Source organism: Numenius arquata, chromosome 6, assembly GCF_964106895.1.
Source record: "Numenius arquata chromosome 6, bNumArq3.hap1.1, whole genome shotgun sequence".
Taxonomy (NCBI): Eukaryota; Metazoa; Chordata; class Aves; order Charadriiformes; family Scolopacidae; genus Numenius; species Numenius arquata.
In genome coordinates, this window is record NC_133581.1 from 7,904,042 (window position 1) to 7,918,486 (window position 14,445).

Here is a 14,445-nt window from a genome sequence, read left to right on the forward strand (position 1 = left end):
AGAATAGCAAACACTAGTAAGCGTTAGGACAATACAGCTTGACCTTCTCTACTATTGGATTTTAAAAAGCCCTGAAACAGAACCATCCCAGACTTTACTTAGTGAGAATTGATCTACATCATGGTAGTTCGGTTTCCAGTTCAACAAACAGGAATATATCATATGCTGCTTTGGATCAATGAAAGCCCATGCTCATCCACTAAGCACTCAATACCCTGGAAAATTTGCATGTCCTATAGATTCTATTCATTAGTATGGCTAATTAAAATGATGAGAATGTGCTATTGATCTAATTATGAAACATATACATAAATTGGGATGTATATGGGATAAAATGTGGTGGCTGCACTGTTATGCCTTTCAAAGTCATGCCTGTTGTCTTACAAGATAGCAAAGGATTTATGGGAATGCCACTTTCACTGATGCCAGCTGACATACAGACACAAAAATAAATGGAGTCACTGACAAAGGGCTCCATTTCCCCTGTTAAGCCAGAGGGTGCTGTGCCTGGAAGACCAGCCAAGCAAGAGGGGGTTGGCAGGGCGACTGAAGAAAGAGCATGCAGCGCATCCACTGCCGCATGTGCACCAAGAGTAGGAGCTGATGCAGAGAGGAATCTCTCTGGAGATTTGACAATGAACAGTTACTCAAAACGCTGCAGCTCCAGTGAGGACAGCTTTGAGTTACAGGCTAGCACGAGGTCAGAAGCTAAAAGCTTTGTTAAAAGCAAAAATAAGGATGAAGGCTATCGACCACATCGATCAAAGCACTGTCAGAAAGGGGGTGAAAAAACCCAACGACTGGAACACTCCTCTCTACATCCAGCAGAAGTGGGAAACGCAAGCCAAAAGCTCCAGAGGCAGAAGACGACTCACAAGAAAAGCAGTTCCTCTGCATCTGATTTGAGCTTGGTGAGTCAAGGATCATCAAGTTCATTGTCTGTTGTGGAAGAAAAAATAGAAGCTAAACTCAAATTCTCTCAATTTATTAATGAAGTTACATTCAGAGTGCTTGATCCCATGAGCCTGAGGGCATACCGAGCCGCTAAACTGAAAAATACCTTTACATCCAGTGTGAGAAGCCTAGATGATTTGCATATTAAGAGAAAGTCTCCTGAAAGCTGGAAAGAGAACACTCTAGATGGGAAAACCCATGAAGAAGTAGACATAGAGAGCCTGAGAAGTGACGACATTGTGGCTGGAGCACGAACACGCAAATTAGAGAAATCCTTGTCCCTGGATACAAGTCCCTCTCTCAGGTCACTTGACAATGGTGCTTCATGCAGAACAAGATCTGGCTTGCCTGTAGAAATTATGATTTCTCAAAGTAAAGAAATGCCAGCCACAAAATCTGCATCTCTGCCTAGAAGTACAAGCATGGTGAGCTCTCTCTCAAATCACTTTATGTGGTATGTGACAAGTACTTGTGCATTAACATGACTATTTGAGAAGTGTTTCTGTCTTTCTGGGTGGGCTGTTACCATGTACACAAACTTTTCTTCAGGGTAGAAAATGCATGGAGGGTTTATTTTTAGTAGCTGAAGCAACCAGCTCTAGAAGGTATGGGAGGAAGGAAAGACAGGCTACAACTCCCTGGTCCTTATAGTTTGGTGTCTTAAAGGAAGACTTTGCAAGATCAAACAAGAATGGTATTCCTGCACTGCAATGAAGCATATATGTAGCCAGGTCAGCTCGATATGAGCAGTCAAGGCACCCCCAGAAAAGGGTGAAGAAGGTACTGTGACAGACTACTCAAGTAGTCTAACTCACTAGCTTATAACTTGCTCGGGTATCTCTACATTAAACAGGAATGCTCAATTAGTGTGTTTAAGTACTAGCAAGAGCTCTGACATTCTGAAAACATTGCTAAGGTTTGTGTGTCTGGAGTTAATACATCTAGATCGATAATTTCTTTCCTGATTTTTCTGAAAAGAACCCTTAAGAACTGAAAAAGAAACAAAAGAAGGCTGAAGTTTTCTTCTGTGGTCTGATCAAAAATATTTATGTTTTTAATTTTTTCTTATGAGATTCTTTGTTTGGTTGAGGAAGAGGTATTTATGCCTATGTGAGGAGAGCAAATGGAAATTGTTGTAATTGCATGGCATTGTTGGGAACCCTGAGCTGCCAAAACTTTAACTGATACATTATGCTGTTATGTCTCCAGAGCAGTAGTTGTACTCCTTCTAAAACAATAAAGGTCCAGGAACTGTTGCTTAAGATTATACACATGCACACAGATGTTGCTAGAATGGGAGGTGCTACAGCTTCATTATTCTTTAAAAAGTCTATTCAAATTTAAAACAAAGAAACAAAAGGTTGTCTGTTTTCACAGAGGACTGTAGCAAGTGGAAGAACATCCTGGTCTTAAGAATTTCATGCAATCTTCAGCAACCCATGCTTAGGATTTTATAGGATGTCCTTAGATGTTTTAATTATCACCTATCAAAGATGGCTGAAGGGAGAAGAGAAGAGAAGAGAAGAGAAGAGGTGAAAGATATTGAAACACAGAGAGAATTCGCTCACTGTGTCGTGTCACAGCCCCACAATAGGAGCAGTCCTGCAATGGGGTCAGGAAGCTCCAGCCTGAGTCCATGGCAGGATATGTTTTTTTCACATTTCAATTAGCCATCTGTCAGACCATCTTTTCCAGTGGACTTGCTCATACTGTACATATTGGAACATCCAACCGATCGAGTACTAACTGACTAAACACTCCCAAGTGTTCTGTAATTCCACTCAGTTAATGTACCCATCAGTCTACTCCAATTTAAGCATCAGCCTGCTCTAAATCTAGTCGTTTAAATTAAACACAGTAGTTACCAACCATTTTGCCTCAACAAACAATGCCTCAGATTGCAGAGCTCAACATGAAAAAAGAAAGGAGTGGCAGGGCAAAAAGGAAAAGCAAAACATGTTCAGCCACATCTATAGATTCATGTCTCCTACATGCAAAAATTTTTACTTCAATGCAATTTATTTAATGCAAGTCCTCACCTGAAGCCTGTCTAGTGAGAAGCAAAAGGATAACTGTACAGTCTTGGGTGCCATTATTGTAAAGTTATTTAAAAAGTATTTGGTTATGTAATGTTCATCTGAATACACATAAAGAACATTGCATAAAATTGTTTCATGTTTTAGTTGTGAAGTTATTATTCATATGTAGAAGATAATCTTTGAGAGAAAGAAATGGATCCAGTTACATTGACTTAAATATAAAACCAGGATAGCAGAGGTATAACAACACACATCCTGAAGAGCATGAAGGAACATGCTTGAAAGTTTGAGGTTAAGAAAGCTGCACCTAATAAAAAAATGTGACTTAGAAGAGGAAATCTATGGCATTGCCTCCTGTCTGTTATGTTTTCTTAAGAAAACCCCTGAGGTGTCCACAACTGTGTCTGTGCTATATTTGATGTGTCTATAGTTAATTCAGACCCACTAAAGTGATTTTCAACTTTGAGATTTCTGAGAACTGGTCAAAACGTTCAGGGATATTTCTGCAGCAAGTATTTATCGGTTTGAAAACAGCTGCCACAGAAATGAAATCTCACAAAGAAACCACCCTTGCTGTAGATCGATGCAGAAGAATTTCCAGACAGCTAGCAGGATCAAAAAGGATGACCTATTTAGTGACTGAAGTTAAAGGGAAATCTGATAGGTAAGAAGCAATTATAAAATACAGACATGACATTGCTATTGTCCAAATATTTAAGTAACCTGGTCATCAGGATGGAATTACTTCTCATTTCCACATATTGACCTCATTTGGAGTCACTGGATAAATAAGCAGGAAAGCAAAATGATTTAACTAGATGAAAGCAAGCCTCTGAATCCACACCAATGTAGAGGAGTGTGCACAACTTGAGACTAGATCATACTTCTAGGCTGAAATGAAATGACCAGTTCAGTAGGCTGAAAAATGCAGGAAAAGTCTGAAAACAGTTGTACATAATGGAAAGTTTCTCAGAACCAGGAACACATGCCAAGTCGGAGTCTGTCAAAGTACAGATCAAGACAGAGGAAAATGTGGATGGATCCAAACAATATGTATTTTCCTCAGATGCAGGGTATCTTTCAAAGAAATCCAGGCATGCAAGCAGACTGGTCTGTGTTTTTTAATATGCATTTCATCTTAAATATATTTGTTCCAAGTAACAAATTCCTTCAGGAAAGCTTTGGATACCACTGCTATTGTTCCAGGAAGAAACTATGAGTAAAAATTTAGTTTTTAAATAATCAAACAGGAGACTGAATTCAGACCTGAGTTAGTGTGCAGCATCTTGAGATAAGAATCAACCTGAATATTACATCTCAGTTAATTTTAGTCATATGTGAATGAGGATCAACTTTCCAATTAGATCTCATATTTATATATCTACTTTTGCCTGCACATGGGACCATAAAACACAATATTAGACATTGATTTTTCTCAATCACAGGAAAGCAGTCTTGTTTCTTTCTTAGAAGAGCTGTATCTTTGCATATTATAAGAAACTATTGGTAGTACATTCTGTGTGCAAGAGGTCTTAGAAGCACTTAATTATTGACCTTATCATTGCAACTGTATGCGTACATATCCTAAGGACTTGTGCACTTGTATCTCATTACGCAAAATAAGCAAGGTCAAGCCTGATCAATACAAATGACTTACTAAATTGCAATATCCCTACTGAGTTGCTAGAAATACAATGTTCCAGTTTGGTGCAGAGGATGTCTTAAAAATCAAGCTTGGGTTGGGATAATGGCACTTCTACAAAAGATTTTGGAAGTTAAGACTCCAGGTGCTATAATATATGCCTGAATCTGGCAGGTGGTGTAAGGGCAGAAACATGGTCTTGCTCCGTACGAACTAACGATGCTTATGGAGCTGTGTCTGAGAATAATTGAGCCACAGAGTGATATGTCTGTGTGGCAACACATCAGGTGTGCTTCTCACATCGGTTTGGCACCACCTTCAGGGTTTCTTCTGTATTTGACATACTATGGCTACCAAGCTAACTGCAACCCTGCTTGTCTGACATCTTAATCTGTCTTTCACCTCTCAAATGAATTGCACTGGTCTCATCACCCGGCTCAGGTTGATGGTACCGCCACCTGGCAGCACCTGGAGAGACACTGATGCAGTCATGCCGTCTCCTGTGTGATTTAGTCTAAATGGCCAAACTTTGGCTCCGTATAAGAAACTCAATTCCCTCCTGTAGCCTTAGAAATACTATCTGAAAACAAAGTATTCATCCTCTGATTTCAATCAATGTATGCCCTGAAGTATTTAATGTCTATAGCCCTCAAGATGGAAGGGGGCAAATGCCTGTTACAAAGGCTTGCATCCTTATAAAATGCAGATGAATGAAGCACACACTAGAATAACACTCCTTTTCATTCCTCTCACAATAAATTAGTATTACTACAATTATTGTAAAGAAGAAATGTGAAAGATGTAGACATTTATACAGGAAGTCAAGAGGATTCATATCCTGATGATGTATATATCTAATCCAGGCAGGCTATTTAATTCTTAAGGAACCCTATAGGTAGCTGACTGACAACACAATCAAGGAAAATGATACTAATTTCTGCTCTTTCTGCTATCTGTTATGCATGAGGATTCCTGCTGTTCATTACAGGTTCTCTTGCAAGAAGAATGCCTTAGCATAGGGATGGCTCTCTGACAGTGCAGAGGCATCTCTAAAAATTGTAGCATCGCAAACATAACTTCCCAGGCATGAAGGAACCCGGGGTTGAATAAGACTGCCCTGCAAAGGCTGCGGTAGAATGCCATAACAGTAGAAAATGCAGCTAATCTTCCATTTCTAAAGCAACTCAGTTTCTAGGGCACTCGAGTTCTAACAGAATCTCACTGAAACAGCACACAAGATGGTGATTTTTGTTGCTCTAGGCCAAAGCTCTTTTATACAAGGCTTTCAGTCCTCTTACAACCCTTCCAGCCTGCTACCATGCTGTGAGAACAGGCAACTGCTTTGTTCTTGGATGAATGCCAAATCTTTCATTTCGATTTACAGTACAGTGATGTTTACAAGTAATATTTGGGTTCAAATACATTATAATGCAAAGCATCTATTATTTCACTGACTCATCCATGCAATATGCTCAAAGATAAATAGTAAGAAGTGGCACCAGAAGCACAGAGACATGAAGTGATTTGCCCAGGTCAGTGATCAAGTGAGCAGTAGAACACAGGCCTGAAAATCCTTCCAGTGTCCTGTTTTTCTGGTCTGTTCCTGCTCCTTCAGGCAGGCAGAACAATGTAGAACTACCCTCAATAGCAGAAATAACGAAGCTCTGACCCATAGCTATGATAACTCAAGGTTCCGAGAGGAAGGTAAGAAAGAGAACTTTATCAGATGCTTCAGTTCTTTAGCACATGACATGCACATGACAGATCATATCATTAAGACCTTCTGTGGCAATGGAAAATGCTACATGGCCACCTTTCCTGGAACCCTGACTTCTCTCTTGCCATGTTAACCCGCATGACTGCTTAGAAGTTTGCTCCCCTCTGCCTTGCAAATTGGAGGTGACCATCAGGTTGGCAGTAGTCTAAAAAGGTTTTGTTAAAATGGATACTAAAATATATAGCTTAGTTCCTTTACCAAAAACTTGATTGAGAGAACATATCAGTCACTTCTTTTCACCATTCAGAGACATTAGACAAATACTGCAATTTTCAGACTTCCTAGCTTTAAACTCATTATCACACAAAGTGACCTTAGCCACTGAACTGCTAGCAATATAAACCATAACAACTTCACTCTTATTTTTTCTTCTTCTGCAAATCCCTGAAAACAGTGTCTGGTAATACTGTATGAAAATCACAGGTCAAAACAATTGAATTTGGGTGTGGAAAGCCAAGTACCACATCTTTAGTTAATTGGGGCTGCAGTTTCTTGTTACTTCCAAGGATTCCTACTGCATCATTATAACCTCTCTCCTTCTGAAACCAACACTGACTATTTTTCTAATTCTATACACACTATTATGAAATTGTCACTCTGGGTGCGATAGTAATGAGTGGTACTGAAAATGTATGCAGGTGTCTACACTTGGAGCTTCCAGGGTAGGTAAATTAGCTTTACAATGCCTCATAGGTGTTAGGCAGCCAAATACTCTAAGCTATAAAGTCTGATGTATAAAAGAAATGGTACTGCTTTCTGACCCTAACTCCATCTGAAATCAAAGACAAACCTCATTTTCTACTCATCAAGCTGTCTTAAATATCTCCTCAATCTCTGAGAGGACTTAGCTGTGTTAGGTTTGGAGCACGTAGCTGTACCAGCAGCAGCCAAGCTGGGGCAAGATGGAGCTCAGCAAAGACTAACAGTCCAAGTATTTACCCAGCTTCATCAGTTAAATATAGAATGCTGAATCCTTTCCTTCATTTTGTTTGTGACATTTATGGTACAGTCACAAGATATGGGAAGCCAAGAAGGCCATGTGCAATTTCATCTATAGTTAACACCTCTTGTCCCAATAATGTGGCATTGACTCCTTTTCCCACTGCTAAGAGGAGTGCAGCAGCCACGTACTGTAGGAGAGATCAGCATAATGTTTTTAGAGCAGCAGATGTGACATCGTTTTACAAGCAACAGTATGAGCAGATGGTGTTTAGAGAGTTCTCCTTGCCTGCTCTAAAACACCTCCGTTGGGTCACTAATGGATACTTCGTCTAGTCGAACACAGTGCATAAAGCTACAACGTTCCCAAGATGACGCATATGGTCATTTACAGCTTCTCAGCTCATCAAATACAAATTAGATCAAAATCTTCTTTCCAGAGCATAGACAACTATAAGCCAGTACTCAAAAGAGTAAGCTATTTATTCAAGACAGGATAAAATACAGTCTGAGCTGCTCAACAATAAAAAGAATGTGTCTTCAATGAAATTAAGTATCTCAGCATAAAGCCTACAATTTTTGAAGTTAGGGTTTATACTTGGGTTGTCCGCCCTCCTTGCCCCCCCAATCCCCATTTTTAGAGAAGGGGAGCAGCAAGTGAGCTGGGAGGGATATGTTTGGATAAAGGAGCAGACATTATTATAATGGTGAATTTCTGCACGGGACTCAGGGCTCCATCCAGAAAACAAAACCATTTTCCAGCCAAATCTACTATTTGCCTTCAGAGGGGCAGCTACTCAGCCAGAGAAAAATGCTGAGTGCATGAAGTTCACCTTGATTTCGATATCTCTTGGCCCTGGCCACAGGAAAGTAACATTGGGAATAAAAAATGTTTAGTGTTTCTTTAGCAGTGATTTTTGTTAACATGACTTTTCCCCTTCCTTTGAGTTTGAAAATCACTTCTCAATTGCACTCTCTATCTTTAGGTGCCTTTAGAAAGAAATGGTACTTTCAGAGTAATGGAAGCTAAAACAGGCTTATAGCAATTACCATCAGCAGAGATGCCTGAAAACTGCCGAGGCAGACAAGGGAGAGCAAAAGAGCAAGAGATAGAAAAGACCAATAGATCTTTCTTCTCTGGCCCAGGTTTGGTCTAAGCCTTCCTGTGTAATTTACGACAACAGATTTTACAGATGTTTCAACCTATTTTTCATTTCTTCCTTCAGCCAGCAGCGTGTGTTTGTCATGTTTATGAAATATTTTTTTTTGCCCTGCCACAGCATGGCCTTGGTATATCACAGAAGCAGAAGACCTCAATATGCAGTGACTCTCTCACACAGACAATAATTAACACAACCATTTTGTCTGGTCAACATAGTGAAAATCTCTGAATTCTACCATGAGAAGATTCAAGTGCAAGGCACTGCCCAAAGCCAGAGGTTGCTCCGATGTATTTTTCATTTGTGAGTGACTGATATTTTTGCCCCACTCATTCTAAGGTTTTTGGCTCTATTAAAATTCTGCCCACTGATGTAATGCATGCAATGAATAGAAACACTAACGTAACTTTGCTCCTCTCCCCACCATGCTCTAACATCTAACCTGAGTGAAATAAAAGTTCATAGTAAGCTATGAACATATCACAGCATTATTTTGGGGACAGAAAAGAGGGAGTGAGTATTACATTACCCTGCAAAATCTGCCCTTGGAATACCCTGGTTTCTCCATAGGTCCTGGTGCTTTATAGGTTTTAGTCTCAAATCAAAAACTATAGCATTAAAACTTTTGAGACCAACAAATTTCAAGAGCAGAAACTTTTATGAGTTACAGGATGGATTGGAGTGTTTTACACTAAATGACGGCCTCAGATACCTGCCCCAACACCATGAATCATGTCTCAGAATATCAGGAATTGCTTACTTTGACCTCAGGTCTGATAAGGACAAGCAGAACCCCATTTTGGAAGCTCTTTTATATTTAGAAAATACATATTTTTCATAAAGCTCTAAAAAAATGGCATTTTCACAGACTAGCTCAGACTTCTTTTTCAATGACTTCCTGTTGGAACAGGGGCTTAAATTTGACCTTCTCAGATGAAACTCTTCAGTGCCAGGAGTTTTAGATGACAGGAAAACACATCTTGTGGACAAGAAAGAAGCAGCAGATGCCATAAATCTTGGCTTTAAAACAGTCTCTCATGATATTCACATAAGAAAGCCAGGAAAATATGGGGAAAAGTATTAAAAGGTAGATGCAAAACTGACTGGAAAATCTTATTGAGAGGGTAGTTCATAATATTCAGTTGTGAGTGGGGTCTCAGGGGGACAAATACTATTTGCTATTAGCAGGCAGATGCATTTGCTTTGAGATACCATTGCTGTCTATCTACAGACAGTAAATAAAACATGCAATTCTGCTCATTTGTCTGATTTGGAAAATAAAGGAGCGCATTTATACCCCTGTGTAATACTCTTGAGAGGATGCTTGTGAAATTTCTAAAATGCTGACTCTCCAACAACAAGCAGACACTTATCAAATTTAAAGGAAGCTTTCCCATTTCTGAAAATCAGCCTGGGTGGAAAAGTCTTCAACTCCTTCTTTTCTAAATTGTAAAAAATTTATTTAGTAGCTAGACTGGACAGAAGTTGGTTAAACATCTTGCTCTGTCCCACATCCCTGAAATCAGAATTGTAGCTACAACTAAATTTACTTCCTTTTTCACTACCAAAAGGATATTCCAGAACATGTTGGGAGCTTAATGTTGAAAAAAGTCACGTAAGCTCGATACAACAGCATTGGAGTACCTATTTATTGCTGAACAGCTATCTCATAGACTGTAGTCTCCAAAGCCTTCTATTACGACCCTGTTGGCCACCAGCTCTCAATTTCTGACAGTAAATTTAATACCTGCAAAGATAAACTAAAATTATTCAAATGCACATCTGTATCCATCAAGTTTATGAGCTGTTTGCATTAATATTTGATGTTAGTTGGGCAAGAATGATCAGTGATATAGTAGTCTCTGCCTCCTGCTCTCTGCTTGGATAGCGACAGCACTTTAAACAAAAGAAAATGAGGAATAAATACTAGGCCTGTTCGTATGTACAGCAACATTTGTTCTCTTGAAAATAAAGTGACATTTCCCCCAAAGAACAGCTATTCCCTAGATAACTGTAGTAACAAAAACCTGCTGTGTGAACACAGTTAAAATGAGCAGCTATTGAGGTTTCAAAAACTGGTTCACAACCACTTATTTCTCCAGCAGCCAGCCAGACCCTCGCACTGTTTGCTCTGCTGCGCTGTGCTGTGAGCTTACAGAAAGTACCAGACATGTCCTATTTCTGGAGACTCAGAGCTGAATCATAGTCTTGCAACAAGAAAACCAGCACTGCCTGTAAGCCAGCCGGAGGAAACAAAGCAGCAACAGCCACTGGTGAGCAGTCAGGGGCTGGAGGACACTAGCAGGCCCTAATGGCCCTGACTACATGAGGTGTCCCCAACCCTGCCCACAGCCCAGGACGCCATGTCAGCCCCCCGGGGCCATCAGTTCCTGTCCCAGTGATGCCGCAGCAGGGCCAGTCTCAGCTTCCCACAGCCCTGCTCTCCTGGTGGTGGGCCCATCAAGCTATACCCACAGCAGGCCCACATCCCAGCCCAGCCATATCCCCAGGGCGGGGGCTTCCCCCAGTGCCCCCTGGCTGCCCTGCTCCTGGCTGGGGCGGTGGGACAGGCCCTGGCTGCCAGGCCCTGACAGACCCCAGGGGAGCCCCTCAGCCACTGGGCCCCACGATGGGGCTCACAAACACAGGGTGGATGGAAGCACTCACCTCCTGCCACTCCAGCAGAGCCGACCCCCAAAAAGCAGTGGAAGATAAAATATTGCCCAGCACAAGAGAGATTATCGCAAAGAGGAAACACAATCGCCACACTGCAAAGCACACAAGGTCAGAGTTACTCAAGCATCATAAGGAATTTACATGGAGTAACAAATTGGTAGCAAAAAACTGCTAAAACTTTCTTCATGGGTGCCCATATTAAGCAGTAAAATGCAGAAAAGACCCTTCATTTGCCTTGGATATGCCGGTCTTCTCCACTTTTCAGTATTTTGAGGGTTTTTTCTTGCTTGTTTTTTTGATGTTGTAGTAAACCAAAATGGATGCTAAACCAGTCAGCAAAGTTGCATGAGGGAAGTGTACAGTCCATTACAATCAATGCAGTTAATTAAAGATACAATTAAAACAGAAACAGCAATGAGAATTGGAACACAATAAATAATTAAAACAAAATTAGTTTGGCTCTTTTGTTGAGCCGGTCAGTCCCCAGTTAAAAGTAAATGGCTTTTTACTTCACTGATAGCTACAGCAGCAGAGCTTATGCAGCTCTAAGGTCTCCTTCCAGTGTTAGGGTGTGTGTAATCCCTCCTTCCCCACCTTCCCCTTGCTCTCCCCACCTTCCCCAGCCACTCTGCCCTTCAGCTCCCAGTGCTGCAAAACTGGGAACTGGACTGAGGAATTGCAAATACATAGCAGTAAAGAAGCATATGGTGGTAGAAAATAATTAATAATAATAATAATAATAATAATAATAATAAAACCCTGTTAATTATTCCAACAAAATATGAAACATTCCTGTACAGCAGGGGGGAAGCTGTTGGCAAATTATTATTTATCTGTGTTTATTTATGTTGGAAATAGGCAAGGGCAGAAAGAAGTGAGACTGTTCACCTTACAAGGTACTGACAGCTTTTTTGTACCCTGCTCACAACCATTTTGGAGTGTAGGAGCTAACATTGCAGGAAGAAACCTGGGAAGGAAAGAGGCTTTGTTCTTCAAACACCAGGCCTTCAGAACAAATGCTGGGTACTAACATAGCTAACTGCTTCATTTCCAAGTTCAGGTCTGCAGGAATCATTTTTACAGGTTATTGTGTCTCTGTCTGATATTACCACAGCACTGTTACAGCTCTATAAATTGTGTATTGACAGCCACGGTTGGTTTCCTGCTTTTCTTGTATTCATTCACATCTTAAGTGTTCCTTCCTTGAAGGAAATAAATCTCTCCCCTGTGTTGGGAAATGTTAGTGCCAAAGAGCAGAGTGCTGAGAAGAAAGTTTCAGCTTTCACTTTCTCATTGCATAACCTCTCCAGTTCTTTGAGAAGGAAGAAACAAATGAACCCTTCTGGCTGAGTCACTATTTAATAACACAATAATTAGCTAAACATCATGACAACTAGGGATTAAGTATTTTCTACTCTTATTGGACTTCTATCACCAGATGAAAAACAACAGGTAGCTCTTCTAGTAACTCAGTTATTTTAGTACCACAGATCGATAGCTTGATTCTTGCATTTCTCAAAACTATGAAGCCTAATAGCTATAATAAATATTAGCATGTGTCCTCTAAGTTATAATGGAATTTTATGAAGGTGTATGTGCACTGCTTTAATTTGTCAGGAAGAACTAGCTAACAAATGTCTTTTAAATCCTTACTTTCTGTTGAACACCTGTTAACACCACAAATGCTCCAGTGCTGTTTGTAATTTGTGTACCGCAACTATTTCCCAGATAAGCATTGCTGCAAAATGTAGGTAAAATTTGACATAGATCTATAGGGTTTACCACTATGTATGAGGCCCTTCTATTAAATGGACAATAATGGAAGCTCCTGAGACAGGTGAAAGCTTTCCTGAGGTGGAAAAAGAGAGGGAGAGCATAATACTGGCTTTTCTTACAGTTGCCTCCACTGGTTTATTGTGTAGCTTTGGGTAAAGGCTCATCTTTGTACTGCCTTAGTTTCCCCAGCTGTAAAATAAGAAGAACTCTTAAAGTAATCAGTTTCGTGTAGTGTTTTAAAATCCTCTCATAAGATGGATGTGTTACAAAAATATATCTTAGCAAGTTGAAGGAATTCAGTCATAGAATGATCAAATAATTCCCTTATCTGCATAGTTTGAGGAGTCTTTATGCTAATGTATACTGGAAAATTTTCCTATGCCCTTGTGATGCTTACCAAATATAAAACTAAAGTACTTGATCTGTGCTGCTTAGGAGCATTTCTGTTGACAAATATATCTGCAATGCTGTCTTCATTGGTCTTTTAAAGGCAACTAAACCTATGAATATATTAACCCCCACGTATACCACCTAAATTTCTCTCCCTGAATAAAGTATTCCTTTGTGCTTATATAATTCCAGTTGGGTTGTATGTAAGCAAAAAAATTAAATCAAATCCATCTATAATGTCAGTGCACCGTTAACCCCTGAAAACATTGAGCTACATGGAATGACTGCATGATGTGGCGAATTTAACTGTCTTGTCTAAGGTTTGTCCTGAGTCTTCCAGCAGTCGGTACCGCTTTTGCCAGCCACATCCCAGGACTCAGCCTCTCTGAGCTGTGAGGCTGATGCAGTTCAGACTTAGTTCAGTCACAGACTTTCTATATTTGCACTTTCCTTTTATAGCTCAAAGTTAAAAATATCTTACATTTCTATGTCAAGTACTCAAAGCCCTCTAATGCAGTTTTACAGTTAAATTACTGTGTCTGGATTAACTGGAAACCATTAACTTCAGTAAAAGTGCAGCAGAACTTGCTACACTTGTCAGAAATAAATCTACCTTTTGATTATCTTGCTTTCCGTTGTCATCTGTTACTTTCACAGATGATAGGTGCACCATTAAAATATTTTCCAGTTGCCTTCAGTATTTCCAAAAATATCTGATCTAGTAGACCTTTGCACAACTCTGCTTCTCTTTATACTTTCTGTAATTTTTATTTACAGCTGGTGCAATGGGGTGTTCTGTGATCAGTTTAGGCCTACAATGCTTCACATAAATTCTCTTTATTCAGTAAGGCATTTCCACTTAATAGACCACATTGAAACTTAAGTGACAGCAATGTTAGTGTTTTATATTAACACTTTACCTCTCAAAATATCAAAAGCAGAAAACAAAAAAGAGAACTCAGAGAAAAAAAAGAAACAAGTGGTAAAAGACTTACAGGTTTTCATGCGCTTCTGGCATAAAAGCCTGAAATTATCTAACACTGGGTTTTATTTATTTGTGGAAAAATATGGTTTGAGGATCATGACAAGTAC

At 39.9% G+C, this 14,445-nt stretch overlaps 1 protein-coding gene across 1 annotated transcript in view; it reads left to right on the plus strand.

Annotated features, from left to right (window-relative positions):
• Positions 1-635: 635 nt before the first annotated feature.
• The window catches only part of BEGAIN (brain enriched guanylate kinase associated), a 149,997-nt gene continuing 136,187 nt past the window's right edge, over positions 636-14,445 (plus strand). Inside the window, exon 1 of the mRNA XM_074149429.1 lies at positions 636-1,379. Within this exon, the coding sequence (XP_074005530.1) occupies positions 636-1,379 (744 nt within the window). The remainder of the gene's footprint in view (positions 1,380-14,445) is intronic.